At 48.6% G+C, this 17,610-nt stretch overlaps 1 protein-coding gene across 2 annotated transcripts; it reads left to right on the forward strand.

Moving 5' to 3' along the window:
- The first annotated feature begins 4,583 nt into the window (after positions 1–4,583).
- LOC103095131 (zinc finger protein OZF-like) lies at positions 4,584–17,610 on the forward strand. Of its 2 annotated transcripts, XM_016432996.2 has the most exons (5): positions 4,584–4,693; positions 5,219–5,309; positions 8,819–8,945; positions 10,432–10,527; positions 12,989–17,610. In XM_016432996.2, exons 2-5 carry the CDS (start codon positions 5,259–5,261, stop codon positions 14,500–14,502), a joined length of 1,788 nt encoding a protein of 595 aa, XP_016288482.1. In that variant the 5' UTR covers positions 4,584–4,693; positions 5,219–5,258; the 3' UTR covers positions 14,503–17,610. The 2 variants fall into 2 exon arrangements, with proteins under 2 accessions (XP_016288482.1, XP_056676381.1); XM_056820403.1 differs by lacking the exons at positions 4,584–4,693; positions 5,219–5,309; positions 8,819–8,945 and adding an exon at positions 8,953–10,017.

Below are 17,610 nucleotides of genomic sequence, written 5' to 3' on the forward strand. Positions count from 1 at the left end.
CTCATTGGGGCATTAGAGAGTCAGTCAGTCAAATATTTCTGGAGCACCAGCTACAGGCCAAGCACTGTGCTAAGCTTTAGCAATATAAAGAAAAGAGAATGTCTTGCAGTATGACTGGAGGTCTCTGACTTTCTCTCTTCCTGACCCTTTTGGTCCCCAGAATCTGACCTCGGTCCTTAGGGGAGAGATGCCCACATGCACACTTGTTCTGCTGAGAATACACTCAAATACCCTTTGCTTCTTCCTTAGTTTCCCCATCTTCCTCATGGATGCAGGTCTGGTGGGGTGGGCACCTGGTAAACCTGTGCCCAGGAATTCTGTGGCCTTAGGTTTGGGCCTACAGGGCCAGCTTGGATGTGTCCAGAGTCCTGTCTTGGCGCCAACCTGCATTCTCAGGGCAGGAGAGCTGTCCTGGCTCCTGGGTGGCCAGCCTGATGGTGAGGCCTTGGATTCATGGGAATACACTGCAGGGGATGAAGGTCTTCAAGCTGATTCAATCTGATTTCACCATTCCAGGCCTGGACAAGAGTTCAGTGAGTGCTAGAAGGGTCCGAGGGAGAAGCCCGAGTCCATGAAGAATGGCAGTTCATTCAGAACAAGGTGAGAACAGCTGACCAAAGGAGAAGGAACCTGGAAAACAGGGATGGCCGTAGGTCAGGGTGGTGTGAATCTTAAAACTGCTCAGACTCTACTTCAGAAGATTTGATTAAGCTATTCCCCATTTTTAACAATGGAGGTACTTGATCAGGAATGTATTGAGAACTTTTAAAATTACTCCACCCTGCTCAGACAGTGCCTTAGGGGAAGTTAAAGTTGAAAACACCTGATTGAACAATGAAAAGTCCCTAACTCATACCTTATAGTAAAGCTAGAACCTTTGGGTCTATTTTTAGATCTAATAAAAAAGAATGTTAAATACCTATAAAGGTTAAATTAATCACTAAAAGGTCAAGCAACTTACAAAAGGCAAGCTTAACAAAAGACGTGTGAAGTACTCAGAGGATTTAATTTAACCAGAGAAGGTGAGAACCAAAGAAGATGAGAACTAAGAATGGGCAGTCCTGGGGAAAGCGTCTACTGTGATTGGTAGATGTGAAAATTTAGGGGAGGTGAGATAAGAGAAAATTTCTTTAAAAGGAAGGGACTTATTGAATTTGAGAGGTTGGAGTTCGTAGTTGGAGAGAGTTTTGGATTGGAAGTTAGTTGGAGTTGGAATTTGGAGGTTTGGAGCTTGCTTGAAGATGATCTTGTGGTGAGTGATAAAGACTGACTAGCTCTCCTTATTTTCTCTCTCTCTCTCTCGCTCGCTCTCTCTCTCTCTCTCTCTCTCTCTCTCAGATAGGCCCTGAGCGGCAGCTTGATGAGTCAGGAGGAGGGCTGGGAATACAAGGGGTGGAGGCTGGAGATTTCTAGCACTGATGGATGCCTAATAATCCACCAATTTCAGGGGCTTGTCAGCTCTGAGGGGAGCATCCTGCTATTTGGATTTGGGGGGGCATTTGCTTGTATACCATGGAGAATGTTCTTTTAGAAAGGAATTCCATGAAACAATATTCGTTAACATATAATACACGTGAGGAGTGCCCTATGAGTCCCAATAACAGGAAATGTGCAGCTCATTGTCTTAAGAAATGTATTCATTTAGGAATGTCCTGAATTTCAGAGCCTGTGGGACGTGCTATTGATAAATGGGACCCTGAAGCCACTTTCAATGCTTTAAGAAGTTTTAAAAAATGAAAAGGAAGCCAAGACTCTCCGCAAACACTTGAGTACCAGCCAAAGGCAGCTCAACCATTGCATCCAGCCATGAATGGAAACAGGCCATTGACAGAAGAGAAGGTGAATTTAGCTTCAAAGTAACGTAATCCAACATCATTACTGATCGTGTATTTGTGTTCTGGATCCTGGTAAGAGAACGCCTGTCCTGGATTGCACCTATTTCACACAGATGGCCTTCTGGGTAAGGAAATTCTCATGGAGGCTCCTCTGAAGGTCTCCCCAGCAGGCTGGTCAAGGGGGAATCATTCATCGCCTCCATATCACTGATCCTGAACCACGTGATCACGTAGGATCCTTTAGAGAAGTCACCATGAGGACCATTTTAGGGAGAGTGAGGCCCAGGGAGGCCACTAACTGTGCCACAGACATCCATTATGATAGTAGAACAACGGGCCGCAGTACTGGAAGAGATGGAGTTTGGGGTATCAGAATATTAAACAATTCAGGACATCAAAGACTTCTGTGGGAGGAATCAGAGCTCAGGTCTGTGTCTTCTTCTGGGGAAGCTGAAAGCCTGCAGAAGGAGCCGGGCTCCCTGGGAATGGCGGGGGACTCGCTGGCCTGAGGAGATCCAGGAAACAAGCTCGGCCCTTCCAGGAGCTCTTTGAGCCTGTGAGGATGGGAAAATGGCCTCCTTTCATTCACTTTACCATCTTGTTTCCCAGCCCTGAGTCTGCTCCCTGTCCAGGGGGGTCTCTCCCTCTGCCCCCTCCCCCTGATTGGCCAGGAGCCTGCACGAGGGTGCTGGAGCTGCCTGACCCTCTCCTCTAAAGGCAGCCTCCTCTCCCATTTGTCCACTGAGGCTGTGGCCATGGCCTCTCCTCCATCTCCCCGACCAGCCTCACTAGGGCTCTCCCTCCTGGCTGCTCAGGGCTCCGGGATGGGGGGACTTGTGACTGCCCACCATGGCCACCACGATGGGTCCGCAGAGCTTGCCCTGTGCAGAGAAAGCAGCCAGAGGCTTTGTGGAAGTGGAGGCCCCTCCTCCGGACTGACTGAGCTGTTCCAGAACTGGGGGCAAAGAAGCTGCTTCCATGGCAATGCCATGTCAGGAGCAGGCACAGAGGCCCCCTCTCTTCCTCCTCCCCTGCAGGGACCTCTCTGGTCCCTCCTGGGAATGTGGAGGAATGTGGGGGGCCTTCGTTCCTCCTTGCTGCACCATGTGGGCAAGCCTTGGCTGGACGCTGTCCTGGGGAGTCCAGAAGTTCTCAGGGTTCCTCTCTGGGGTCCGCAGGGGACAAGTCACATGGCCCTTCTGACCAAAGGGAGGGGGAAAGGAACCCTGACTTGAGAGAAGGCTCAGATTGGCTCAGGCCGCCATTTTCCCTGGGGGGCGAATACACAACAGTAATCCTTTGGGCCAAGAAGCTAAGCTGAGGGGATGGGGACCTTCCAAGGGAACCCCCAATGCTGGATAGGGCCTGGGCTGAGAATGATGCAGGCGCCTTTGTGGATTGGAGGATCCTGAGATCGTGGGGAGTCCCCAGATTTCCCTATTAGGTAACGGCATACCCCAAAAGTCAGTCCAAGGTTTGGGGTTCTAGCCGAATTTCACCCTTCCAGGCCCCAGCAAGAGCTCAGGCAGCACTAGAAGGGTCCGAGGGAGAAGCCTGAGTCCCTGAACGGTGGCAGGAACAGTTGGCCAAAGGGGGAGGAGCCAGGCAAGCAGGGATGGCCATGGGTCAATGTGGGGGCTCTTTGGGGCTCCTTTAAGGAGAGAACCTCAGTGCATTCTGGGACCTCTGGGAGCCTGGCTCAGGAGCTCTCTGGTCTCACGGCCTGAGCAAAGGGACGGTGCCTGGAATAGGGACAGACCCTGGCCTAGAGGGGCCTGGGCTGCAGTCAGAGGCAGGAGGAGCCCTGGCAATGCCAGGGGCGGAGGCGAGAGATCATTGCAGGAAGATTTGCCCTGGGACCCCCTGCACCCAGCACCTGGCGGGACCCAGAGGCAGCGGGAGCCCGGAGGATTGTGCCGGGCTCTGGGGAGGGACAAAGGGGCAGGAGGGGCTTGTGCCGAATCTGAATACAGATCTGCCCCTTGCTGCCCCTCCCCCGCCCCCACCCTACGGAGCCCCTCTGCCCAGTGGGGTAACGGTGAGGGTCGGAGGACACAGGGAGGACAAAGGCCGGGATGCAGCTCGGAGGAGCTCAGGGGTCCTTGCTCCCTCCCTCGCCACCAGAGAGATGCCCTAGGTGTGTGTTCTGGGAGGAAGCACCAGTACAAGCAAAGGCGCGGCAGCAGGAGTTGCGCAGAGTGGCGAGGAAAGCCGCCCACCAGAATCTGGCGCTGCCCAGGTGAGCCCAGCACCCCGGGAAGCTCCGCGCCCGTTTCCCGGAGTCCGAGACCAAGACCTCTTCTCCCCCCAAGGCCCCTCTGACCCTTGGCCAAGAACAGGGACACTGCAGGCGGCCCAGGTGAGGATGCAGAAGGCGCAGGCGCGCCCAGAGATGTCTGGGCAGCTTATGAAGAGAGGAGCTGGACACTGAGGAAAGGCGCCTTTGGCTGGGACTCCGCGGGGCGGAGACTGCTGGGAGGAGGGCCCGAGTTCCCTCAGGGGTGGGATGAAGGGACGGATCTGGGTCGGGGCGTGGCTTCGCTGAGGGGCGGGGTCTGGGAGGGGTCACCCTGCGGGCGTGGGCGGTGCATGGAGGCGGGGAGGAAAGGTCAGGGGTGGGGCGTAAAAGTAAGGTAGGGTTGGGCTAAGGGCTGTGGCTGAGGTGAAGTGGGGGAGGCGGGCGGAGCTGCGCTCCATCTGAGGGAGTGGCCTAGGCAAGGGGCGGGCAGTAAGGGCGGGGCCTGGGCTAGGGAAAGGGCTCTGAGTGTTTCAAACTAGACTTCTTAAAATCTTCGCTTCCCCCATTCGGGACTCCCGTGGCGCTGGGCTTCTGCACAGCTTGTCCTGTCCCCTAGGAGGTGAGGTCCCTGTCCCTGTGGGCGGGCTCTGGAAAGGGGCCGCCCCGCCCCCACCCGAACTCTTTCCTCTGCACTTCTCCCGCTCTTATCCCTCCCCCATCCGTCTCCTGCTCCCACGGAACCCCAGGGGCTCTCCCTCCCCCCAGCTCTAGGCCCTTCTCCTGCCACCCCCCCCCCCATTTCTGGGGCTTGTTCCTGGAACTGGAGCCTCAGACGCCCCACCCCCCACCAGCTCCAGCCCAGGGCCCCGCCCCCTCGTCCAGGCTTTGCCAGGACTGCTGGGGGTCACAGCACGCCTCCCCTTCCCCCCCCCCCGCCCCCCGACCTCTCGGGCACCCAGAACCCAGCGGGCCACGCACCAGGCGCTTCCTCAGTGTTGCTGGGGCTGCCCTGGGTCCTGGGCACACACAAGCTCTCCCCCGGGACCCCTGGAGTGGGGAAGCCTGGGGGCATTTCCAAGGGGGTGTCTGGGAGCTGACCGGAAGGAGCTGCTGAGCCCCCTCACGGGACCCTTTTCCTTTCCAGCGCCGCTTTCCGGGACCCCCCTGGCCTGGGAGTGCGGAGCATGGAGGAGAGTGGAGAGGGCGCCGGGCTGGAGCCCTGGAGGCCCCCCGAGGTAAGCCGCAGCGGCCTCTCCTGACGTGGAGCCTCAGGCCCGGGGGTTGTTGGGTAATTTTATCTATGCCCGGGTTCGCCATTTAGAGAAACTGAGTCAGGAGAGGGTCAAGTCTCCCAATAAAGCCAGAGCTCCTCTCCAGACCAGAAGGCGCACGCCGTGAGAGACCTCGGGAACCCCAAAGAATTTGGCCAAACCGTACAAATTCGTCCAAGCCCACCCAGAACCGACACCAGAAGCCCCGGGCACGGGTTCGCTCCGCTGGGAAGCAGCCTTATTTGGGGAAAGAAATCTTTTGGCCTTGACTAGTCACTTGATGGGAAGGGGGCGGGGCGGGGCGGGGCGGGGCCGGGCTCAGAGTGGGCGGTCGTGGGCGGGGCCATCTGAGGAGCAGGAGCTGGAGCCAGGCCTGGAGCCCTGCAGCAGCGCCCGCAGGCGGGGCTGTCACTGAGGCCCTCCCACAGTGTCTTCTTCAGAACCGCCTACTATTTCCGCTGAAATCCTGCTTCTTTCCAGCCGAGGTAACGGAACCTCGAAACCTCCTAGAAGGGGGAGGGGACTTTTCTCCCACAAACCCCACCTTCTGTGAGAAGCTTTTCTGGCCCCCCCAAATGGCGCGGACCCCTCCCCCTAGACCCTCTTGGTTGTGGGCGGCTCACTCCTCCCCTCCCCCTCTCCCCAGACACTGAGAGCTCCTGGAGTCCAGGAAGTGGGTTTTCCTCTCCTTTGGCTCCTCCCCCCAGCATGGGGCAGCCTTGTGGACCTGTTGTGACTGAGCATCTAGAGGGAACTCGGAGGAGGGGGCATCTCCCAGCCATCACTGCTCCCTCCGTACTGCCCCAAAGAGCCTGTCCCCAGGCCCGCCCCTCTCCCTGGACAGTGGCAGCCCCGGCCCTCTCAGCTCTCCTCCGCCCTGTCTGACCCTCCCCTCTCCTCTGCCCCCTTTGCTGGCTCGCCAGTATGCCCTGCCCTCTGTCTGAGGGGCGTGTCCCAGCCTCCCCCTGGCCCTTCTTCTTTTGGGGGATTCCTTTTTCTGGCTCATCTCTTCTCTGCATTTCCCTCCCCTCTGTGGCAGGCCCTGGTCACCTCACCCTGGACTTGTCCCAGAGTCTGCACTTGGGCTTCCCTGCCCCGAGGCTCTCCTGCTCCACTCAGCTGCCAAACTCACTTTCCTTTCGTTTCCCTTTTTCAACTCAAACCCTTCCCTGAAGCCCCGTCCTGAGGCTCCTTCTGGGCCTCTTCAGGACAACCTGCAGCTCCTGGGGTGGCCACTTCTCCCCCATGGACGGCAGGTTCTGGCTCCAGCCTGGCTCCCTCCCATCCTCCCAGGCTGAAAAGTCGGGTCTCTTTTGGGCCCAGCACGTGCCCAGGCCCAGCTTGGAGGCTCCGGGCCAGGCTGGGGAAGCTGGAATGTCGAGGCCCAGAGGAAGGAGGATGTCCAGGAAGCAGGAGCAGGAGATCTCACCTCACTCTGAGCAGGGACTATCCTGGGACCTCCATCACCTCCTCCACCCTGTATTCTTCCAGGCAGCCCAGGCCTTGGTGATCTCCATGATCCTCATCTGCCATCTCCGTGTTGGTCCTGGCTGTTTCCCCAACTGCTATGGGGCCCCTCCTCCCCTCCTGCACCCCCTGCAGTCCTGGGAGCTTCCTTACATCCAGTCATTCTTTCTCCTTCCTTGTATGCGACTGTCTGCACATATGATACCTTCCAAATTCTAGTGGAAGCGTCTTTTTTCCACTTCTGCGAGTCTGTGGAGGAGTCACTTCATCTCAGTTTCTCTTAGCTTCCTTCTTTGTAAAATGGAGATAACAATAGCACCTGCTTCAGGATTGTAGTCAGGCTGTGATGAGAACAGGAGGTGGGGCAGCAACCCCCTGCTGATGTCTGGGGTCCTCGGAGGGTCCTGCAAACTCCTCCTGGGGGTAAGGAGGCAGCTAGGACCTTAAGAAGGGCAGCCAAAGCCAAAGGGCCTGACAGGGACTGCTTCATGGCATCAGTGGCAACTATACTGAGGGAGGGCAGACTCTTAGGGGAAATGGAGTCTTTCCTATGTTTAGCAGCCAATCATGCTGTGTGGTTACCCCAAACATACCCATCCACGTGGCTACAAGCGTGTTTATATGACAACAGACAACCAAGGATACCCATAAGATACATGAACACAAAATCAAGATGCCGCCTCTTCCATGAGGCTCTCCAGGGATATGATGCACAAACCTAGAGTTTTCCAGGCGAGTTGTCCTAGGCTCATGCTTAGGTCACTCAGCTCTAGTCAATGTACTGTACTGCTTTACCTAGGACCTAGGGGTCCAACTGTAAAAATTAAATCGCTAATAATAAAATATTATTTAGGAGGTTTATTAAAGATCATTAGAAATCAAGGAATAAAGAGGATACAAAATAAAAACCAGGAATTATGTAATGACAGGAAGTCAGTGAGCTCTTGGGAAATGTAGTTCCTTTTTTAAGGTAACAGATTTAAATTATACACAACAACTCGGCGGTCTATCAAGGGTAGAATGAGAGAATCATTGTAAAGAATTTGTTCCAAGGTAGAAGAGCTGTGGGGGTTTAGTGACTTGCCCAGGGTCACAATAGCTGGGAAGTGTCTGAGGCCAGATTAGAATCCAAGACTTCCTGTCTCTGGGCCTGGGCCTAACCACTGAGAATCCCCTTTTCTAGGCTTTTCCCTTGTTTCTCCTCTCCACACACTACCATCCAGCTTGATGTGCCTCCCTCAGGGTGTGCCATCTCTGGTCTCCATGCCTTTGTACCTCCTGATTGCCCTCCGGCCAGGAATCCCTATTCCCAGCCTCTCTCTATCACCATCCCTGGCTTCCTCTGAGACTTGGATGAAGCAGCACCTCCTCCAGGAGGCCTTTTCCTTTCCTGAGGTTTGTTTTTTCTTGGTGTCCCCATCAGGTTCCTCAGTGCCTCGCACACACTTGACCCTTCTGCTGCCTTTGGGAGATGTCCAAAGGGGAAGCTGAGCTGTTGAGTGGGAGGCAGCATGGCCTGCTGGGAAGGGCTGTGGATGGGCCTGGAGTCAGGGAGGGGACCAGCTCTGACCCTGTCTGTGTGACCATGAACAATCCCCACCCACCCTTCTGAGCCTCAGTTTGCTCATCTGTAAATAGGGACAAGGAGGACTTGCCTTCCCGAGGGGGTGGTGAGAGAAGTGTTGGCCAGACCTTGGCTGTCACCAGTCATGTGCATGGCGTCTCCCCATTGGACTGGGGGCTCCTTGAGGCCAGGCTCTGCGTTGGCCCTTCTTTGTATGCCCAGGGCGTGGCCCAGAGCCTGGCACAGGACAGACTCTCCCTCAGTGCTGGCTGACTGGTCAGTGGCTGTTCTGTGTGTCCTGACTCAGCATCCAGGACAACCTGAGGGTGGGAGCCCAGGCTGGGGTCCGAATCAGCTCTTGTCCTTCCTGCCCACTTCCCTTCCCCTCCCAGGGTCCTCTGGGCTGTGGTCCCGGGCTGAGCCCCTTTATATGTTGTTTCAGGCCTCCATGACATTCAAGGATGTGGCCGTGGACTTCACCCAGGAGGAGTGGAGGTTCCTGGACCCTCCCCAGAAGGAGCTGTTCTGGGAGGTGATGCTGGAGAACTACAGGAACCTGGTCTGCCTGGGTGAGGAGGGCTCCTCTGGCGCCTGGGATCTGCCCATGGAAGGGGATCTACTTCCTTCTTCTGGGCCCTGTCCAGGGTGCAGCTGGGATTCTCTGGCCTGTAATGCCCTGAGCACTTCTTATACTAACCAGGTGTAATAGTTAAAATTTAGGGGAGACTGAGGCAGATAGAAATTAGTTTTTCTCTGCAAGGAGTATTATATTTTTTAGAGGTTTTACTAAAGTTAAGGATTAAAGAAAATACAGTATAAGAAAAATGTGCCTAGACCACAGAGGCCTAGACAAGACCTCACCTACATTATGGAAAGAGCCACATCTGCCCCAAAACGGAAGTCCAAGAGAGTGAGAAGCCCTTGCAATCAGGTTAAATACCTTCTCGATCTCGGCCCAGGTGAGATTACAAGGCATTCTGGGGAAGTGGAGCAAAGGCTTGTGGGGGTTGAAGTCCAGAGTTCGAGTCTATTTTTTACATAGGCCAGAAGCCAGGCTGCCCCTGCTGTGAAAGGCTCTCGTTATGTTTGTCTAGGAATGAAGGGCTTTACTGCGTGGACCCAGTCCAGCTCTGCTCCCTCAGGCCACAGGGGCCTTCTCAAGGCTCAGGGGAAGTTCTTTAAGTCAGGAAATTTCCCAATACCTACCTCAGTGTCCTTCTGAACCTACTAAGTCCTGTGTAGCAAAGCCAGGGCAGGTTCTTAGACTGTGAAGGAACAACTGACATGAATTACAGAAAGAGAGAAAGAAAGAAGGAGAGAGAGAGAAATGGGGAACCAGAGAAAGGCTTTTGAAATTCCTCACTCACTGGTGAGGTGCTTATTAGGAAAACTGATACACACTGATTACACAATTGACCTCGGCGATAGGCAGGGGCAGCAGTACAACTGGCTACTTCAAAGATGGGAGGTCCAGTTTAACACAGGTTAGCCAAATTTTTGTTCCAGGAGAAACTACTATTTTTTTATGGCTATGTGGCTATTGATAAAGAAGTTGGGAAGAGAGGAGAACTGAGATTCTTGCAGACACTGTTTGATATGCTTAAGCCAAGGATTCTTGTAATGCTGATTAGGAAGGCTAAGGTAAGCACCTTCAGAAGGAGCAGAATTCCATTCCATTGTATAGTCAGTCAGAGTTTGCCAAGGAATAGAATTTTAGGAATTTAGAATAGTTCCCCAAATCAATTTCTGAAATTGTGATGACAAGAAAAATGTTTTTGCTATCATATCTTTGTTTTTTATTGAATCCTGGCTTTTGCCATCAGATTCAGTGTGGCAACCTCATTTAACTTATGGTATTTCATCCCTTACAATCCTTTCAGAACCCCTCTCCATTCCTTGTTCCAGTCCTGTGTCTTCCCAGGAAAACAAACCAGAGTAGCCTTGAGATGTTTTCTCTAAGCACCTCCATGACACCCAGGCTCCTTTACTAGCTTGTTCCTAAGGGCATGAGAGATCATCCTCCCTCTTCATCTCTTTGCCCTTTCCCATGACTAGGCCTTGCTGATGCCAACAAGGATGCGATCTCTGAGCTGGAGTCAGGGGAACCACATTGGATTCCAACTGGTAGTGTCCTAAGAACCTGCTGGCCAGGTGAGTGAGTGAGTGAGTGGATGACTGCCAGGCCCTGGTGAGGACACTGAACACCCCAAACACAGCTCTGCTGATCATTCATCTCTCAACCCACAGAAAATGGGCTCCTGGGTGATCCCCTCAGTGACCATTTCTGTCAGGAACTCTTCTCTCAGCCATAGTGTAGGAATTAAAATTAAGGATTTGACTAAAATATATGAAGATTATAAACAATAATGGTTGCTGATTCAAAGTATTATTCCTCAAAGTTGAAATGGCTTTAATAGCTTTTATTTACAAAAATAGGAGTGAAAGAGAAAAATAAAAAAGGGTAGAGAAGACATTAGCCTACCTAAGTGTAATGAGGAACTGTCCTAGAGGGATATTAGATATTACAACCCAACTAGGAACTCCTCAGGACCAGTTAAGCACCAAACTCATGGCTTATGGAAAAAAAAAAGTTTATTTTAATAAAAGGAATAGGGGAGGGGGCAGCTGGGTAGCTCAGTGGATTGAGAGCCAGGCCTAGAGACAGGAGGTCCTAGGTTCAAACCTGGCCTCAGCCACTTCCCAGCTGTGTGACCCTGGGCAAGTCACTTGACCCCCATTGCCTAGCCCTTACCACTCTTCTGCCTTGGAGCCAATACACAGTATTGACTCCAAGACAGAAGGTAAGGGTTTTAAAAAAAAAAGGAATAGGGGAAATTTGTAGGTATGACCCTAACACTCTTCAAACTACCTCTACCCAACTCCTAAGTCCCTTGCTTAAGGGGGGGTCTTCTTTTTTTTCCCTGGACCCTGCCTATTAACTCCCTATCCTGCCAAAATCCTTTCCTAAGCTATCTGATTTATTCTAATCTTCCCACCAGTAATTAATAAAAAAAAAAAGGAAAAATGCTTGGGTTTGGCTGCTGTACTAAGTAACCCAGTTATAGATGGTAAGCTTTGGATTACCTTATCCAAGAGGAATTCTGGCAGCTGGACCACTGGCAAATGATCTTTGGACTTGGGAAAATTGGTTTTCTCTAAAATAATCCTCTACCTAGATGTCAACGATTTCTCCAAGAAATACTGGCTACCCAGGGAGAATCTCTTAGAACAAAACCCCTCCTTCAGCTTGATGGAAATGTAGGCAGAGAGACAAGACCTACTTCCAGCTCAGATGAAATTCAAGAAGGACATCATGTTCAGTTATTTTCAGTCTTAGACTCCCACAATTCCTTTCCTACCCAGAATCCTTTCCCAGAGCTTATCTCAAAATTCCCTTCTTTTTAACTAAACCTAGAAAACCAGTCTTATCCCTAATTATATTCCTATATAATTAATATTACTCTGGTGATCGACTCAGCCAGTACTTATTGACCTTTGATGACTCAAGCTGAAGGTGACTCCTGACTATTTCTCTTGAGCCGATTTTCCTTAAAATGAGTTCCTTCTTGAAGTCCAACACCTTCTTGAAGCTGACTTCCTTCTTGGAGTCAACTTGCCTAGTCCCAGAAATTCAGGGCCTTTTATAGTGACTTCTTGTCCCTTTCCCTTTTCACAAGGGTCAACCACAGCTTCCAAATTGTATAGCTCTAGGATCCACTTCTCACCTTCTAAAGGTCAAGTTCTCATCAAAAAGATTCACAGGTTCCTGGCTGATTGAATTTCTGAGGGTGGGAATTCACTAAGTGATTTTCGAGCTCCTCCACCTAGTTCAAGTTTGTGTTGATTCAATCAAAAGGTAGACAAAGGAGAGTTAATCCTGTCTTCACAATCTAGTGAGGTACTAAGTAGGGGTTTGTAAGTTATTGTTTACTAGGGATAGACAATAAAGAATTCTTTTTCACAATAGATCCCAAAGAGAATTTCTTTCTGCCTCCTCCTCCATTTTGTTTGGGTGATGTTGCCTCAACAGGTATGGATAGAAATGGTCTGGTTCTGCTGGTGCTTTCACAGTATAGGAAAGCACTGGGTAGTGCTTTGTGTTGTTTTACTCTTTTTTGGAAAGCAAAATGGAATTCTTGAGTGTAGGAGCTACACATAATTTCTTTTCCTTAGACCCAGTGATCATATTCTCATGATTCCTTCCAGTGGGTTAATTCAGATGAAGATTTTTCCAGGGAATGTGTGTATCTATGTGTGTGTGTAATAAGATACAAATAGCAAATATATATATATATACATACATACACATGTATGTAATCCAGGTTACATTGTTCATATTAGTGTAGAAGAGCCAGTATTTTTTCCCAAGTTCAAAGATTCTGAGTCCCTCGAGTCAATTTCCCCATATTCAGCAAATTTAATATATTGGTCCATATCAAGAGATATGCTCAGTGAATGCAAAGAAATTTCAGAAGACATGTAAACTGATTTCCATTTACATGAAAACAATATGTACAGGCTTATAACAGACAGATTATTGGGGAAAGTGATGCCTAGATAAAATTTTATTCATACAAGGAAAAGGTGTATTTATACTTTTTCTTTCTTTCAGATTGGGAGACTAGGTCTCAGATTAAGGAATCATCTCCTAAAATGTGTATTTCTATGGAAGCCTTATCCCAGCAAAAGTTATTGGGGGATGATCCAAGTATCTCCAGGATGAGGAAAGCCTGGGAGTTTGGTGATAGGTTGAAGAAAATGCAGAGCATGGAGGAGCAACCTTCTAGACAAGTAAAAACAATCCAAGAAGAACTTCCTAATGAGGTCAGAGACTCTGAATTCAGTAAATATGGTCTGTCCTCTAACCCAGAGCCAGGCCTTTTTCCCCAACAGGGAGCATCTGTACTTATGAAGTGCCATAAAGGTGATAACCAGAGAGAGAGTTCCACCATGTATTTAAACCAAGGACAGTATAATCAAATCTATTCCAGGAAGAAATGTCCTAAGGTTAACCAATGTCAGAAAATGTTGGGTCATTCTTTGGGCTGCATAAGAAAACATGGAATTCATTCTGAAAAGAAAGTTCAGGAGAAGGAAGATTCTTTCCCCCAAAATAATGAACTTAGTCTGCACCAGAGAACAGATACAGGACAAAAGTGTAATCAATTAACTCTATATGGAAAGACTGATCAGGCTCAGCAGTCTCCTCTTCAGAATACAAAGAAACCATATAAATGCAGTGAATGTGGAAAGGCCTTGCAGTGCAAGGAGAGTCTTACAGTACATTACAGAATTCATACTGGAGAGAAACCTTATGAATGCAGAGAATGTGGAAAGGCTTTCCGCCAGCAGACTGATCTTATCCGCCACAATAGGATTCATACTGGAGAGAAACCTTATGAATGCAGCGAATGTGGGAAATTCTTTGCCAGGACCATAACACTAAAACGTCATCAGAGTACTCATACTGGAGAGAAACCCTTTGAATGCACTGAATGTGGGAAGACATTCCGAAGAAATTCTCACCTTTTAAGTCATCAGAGGAGAATTCATGGAGGAATTAAACTTCATGAATGTAATGTATGTGGGAAAGCATTCTCTGGGAAGTATGATCTTACTACTCACAGTAGTATTCATACAGGAGAGAAACCCTATGAATGCAGTGAATGTGGAAAGACCTTCCGTGTGAAGTCAAATCTTAAATTTCACTTCAGAATTCATACTGGAGAAAACCCTTTCAAATGCAGTGAATGTGGAACTGCCTTTTACAGTAAGTCAGATCTTACCAAGCATAATAGGATTCATACTGGAGAGAAACCTTTTAAATGCGATATTTGTGGAAAAGCTTTTTGCAGAAATACTGCACTGACCCAACATCAGAGAATTCATACTGGAGAGAAACCTTTTAAATGTGATATTTGTGGAAAAGGACTTCCCTCTAAATCTAGCCTGAACCATCATCAGAAAACCCATATTGAAGAGAAACCTTTTTTGTGCAGTGTTTGTGGGAAAGGTTTTCCTGGGAGAAAAACACTGACTGCACATCAAAGAACTCATGCTGGAAAGAGAACCTATGAATGCAGGATTGAGGAAAGATCTTCCCCAGGAAGTCATCTTACATATTGAAAAATACCTTTTGAATGCTGTGTCCACGAAAATATGTTTTTCAAGACTTTTAATTGCCAAAAGCATAAAGATACTTTTGAGTGTCTTGAGTTAAATCAAAATAAGTGGTCGCCATGGGAAAAATTCCCAAATATGAAATACCCAAGTCAGCTGGTTTTTTATGGAGATTTTAATTAATATGAATAAAGGAATTAAAGAAAGGGAGAGAGAGTAAGAGGAAATAATATGAAATGGCTAGGCCTTTATCTTTAAGAGAGGAACTAAAAATTCAGTCTTTAATCACTCACCACAAGATTTTGTTTCAAGCAAGCTCTAGTGTTCAGAGAGACCCTCTAGTTTAGCTCCCGAGTTCAACTAAGTTCAGCCACCGAGAGACCCTCCAATTCAGTTTCCTAAGATGAACTATTCCAAACTCTCCTGAACTGCTTCAGACAGTTCCTTTTAAAGAGAATTTTCTCCTATGTCACCTCCCCTAAGTTTTCACATCTACCAATCACAGTAGATGCTTTTTCCTAGGACTGACCATTCTTAATTCACATCTTGTTATCACCTTCTTAATTCACATCTTGTTATCACCTTCTCTGAGTAGACTAAAACTTCTGAGTAAGCTTGCCCTTTTAGTGATTAATTTGACCTTCATAGGTACTTAGCACCCTTTTGTATTAGATCTAAAAATAGACCTAGCTTAAGGGCTTGGCTTCACTATAAGTATGAGTTAAGTACTTTTTCATTGTTCAGTAATGAGTTTTACAACTTTATCTTCCCCTAAGGAATGCCTAAGTATGGGTGGAATAATGTAAAGTTCTCAATACATTCCTGATCAAGTACTTCCATTGTTTAAATGGGGAATAACCTTAACCATAACCTTCTAAAGTGGAGTCTGAGAAACTGTAAGATTCAGAATGTGAAGGTTGTGGGAAAACCTTCCCCCCAGAACACTCTTCACATCAGAAAACACATATTTAGAGAGAAACATTGAGTGCGATGTATGTGGAAAGCCTACACCCAAAGTAAAAGTCCTTGCATAAGAACATACATACTCAGTGGATTGAACACCCGGCCTAGAGATGGGAGGTCCTGGGTTCAAATCTGGCCTCAGACACTTCCCAGCTGTGTGACCCTGGGCAAGTCACTTGACCCCCATGGCCTAGCCCTTACCACTCTTCTGCCTTGGAACCAGTACACAGTATTGAGTCTAAGATGGAAGGTAAGGGTTTAAAAAAAATGCATACTACAAAGAAATCTTAAGAATGTAATAAATGTGGGAAGGCATTCCTCTGCATCTCAACTACTTACTCAAAATGAAAGAATTTCTAATGGAAAAACCACATTAATATAATCATTGAAGCAATACTTTTCTCTAGAAGGGTCTCCTTGATAGGTTTTCTCTTAGTAATAGTGATCCATTTCTCATTAGAAGGGTGGTTGGCTAGAGATGCAAAGGAGGCATGTACTTTAATCAGTAACCAGTAAATTGAGTTCCCTTGACCAAATATAATTGTTAACAGGGAGTTTTTTTATTGGGGAGAGGAGAGTCATTGATGACAATGGTGTATCCTAATAGTTTAGGGACCATCAATAAAACAAAAACTAGTCTGTGTGGAGCATAGAACTTCCTAAATATGCTTCCAACATGATGGATAGGGGAGAGACAGTTTAGTCAGGTAGATGCAATGAGAGCAGTTTAATGACTGCTTGAATGGTTATGAAGAATTTAAAAGCAGCTTGGAGAGTGGTCAGACTCCAGTCTCTTGGGGAATTGTGCAGAAGGAATCTTGTTCCATCTAACATTTTTATCATTGTCTTGAGGTAATATAGGTAGTACTCTGTAATGTTAAAGCACCCTCTACATGCAATCTCTTATTTAAAGGCATAGATGATCTGCTTATCCAGTTGATTGCTGAACCAGGAAAAGGTTGCTTTGCTTTGTCCTTTCCCCTTAATCCCCTTTGAGGGAAGCTGGGAATTTCCTGAAGGTTTGGTGAGTCAAGTGTGTATCTCAAGAAGAAAGAATAGGTGGAACCTAGGACAGGTAGTAAAGACTTTACAAATATGGTGCTTCCAAGAGTCCTATGCTGATTGCCATTGTGGAAGTCTTGCTGAACCCCTTGATGGCATTGACCTTCTCTATTCTTGTCTTTGGATCCCCAGGACCTATAACCTAAAGCCTGGCACATGGTGTAACAGTGAAGATGAACTAACTAGGGAAACAGGTTTACTCTTCTGAGCAGATCCATGTACTAAGTATTGCGTGCCAATTGCCTAATCATGAAAGTGTTAAAGATGTATTCAGAAGCTGACTAATGAGCAACGAACTCTTGGACCAGACTTAGGGATATTTCAGATTTCTGATGTTTCACATGATTGATTTCTGAATCCCTGAATTCGATGGGGCTCAAATTTGGTGGAACTCAAACCTCTCCCCTTGTCTGAAGTCTGGAAGGCTGGCGTGTAATTTCTGTAGCTTGTTTGTAATGGCAAAGATACAAACTCAACATTTGAATGAGATGGTGTCAGGGCCATAGAGGAGGTAGGACTTCCTTCTGGTCGGGGCACTGTTTATGCCATTATGTTGGTATCCTTTCTTTTCCTTGTTGCTGATTGCCAATATGATGCTAGCGTTTCCATCACATCACCTGTTTGATTGACAATCCCACATCCCCCATTCCTAGAAACCTCAGTAAAATTCAGTTCAGCTGTCTGACAATCCCTCTCTCTATCCATCAGAGGAGGAGCTGGCAGGCTGGACGTGATGCTGAAGAATCCTGTGTCTGTCTGTTTTCTCTACCTATGTCCTTTCTTAATCTTTAACCCTTCCACCCCTATTCCCTCAGTCCCCAGCTTCCCTTCCAGGTGCTCAACCCATACAAGCTGCTACAATAATAATAGACTTAAATGACCACCCAAAGTGATCTGCATTCACTAGCTAAATCAGCACTTGCCACTAATTAAGAATCACCCAAGTGAAAGATAGGAACTTTTTTTCCCTATCTTTTTCTCCCTACAAAAAGGCCATCTACTAAGGCTCGGGGTGTCTGGTTCTGATGGGACCCCAGTCTGGCTTTATTGTGAGCCGGGCCTCCTCTCAATAAACTTTGTTCTTACATA

Source organism: Monodelphis domestica, chromosome 3, assembly GCF_027887165.1.
Source record: "Monodelphis domestica isolate mMonDom1 chromosome 3, mMonDom1.pri, whole genome shotgun sequence".
Classification (NCBI taxonomy): Eukaryota; Metazoa; Chordata; class Mammalia; order Didelphimorphia; family Didelphidae; genus Monodelphis; species Monodelphis domestica.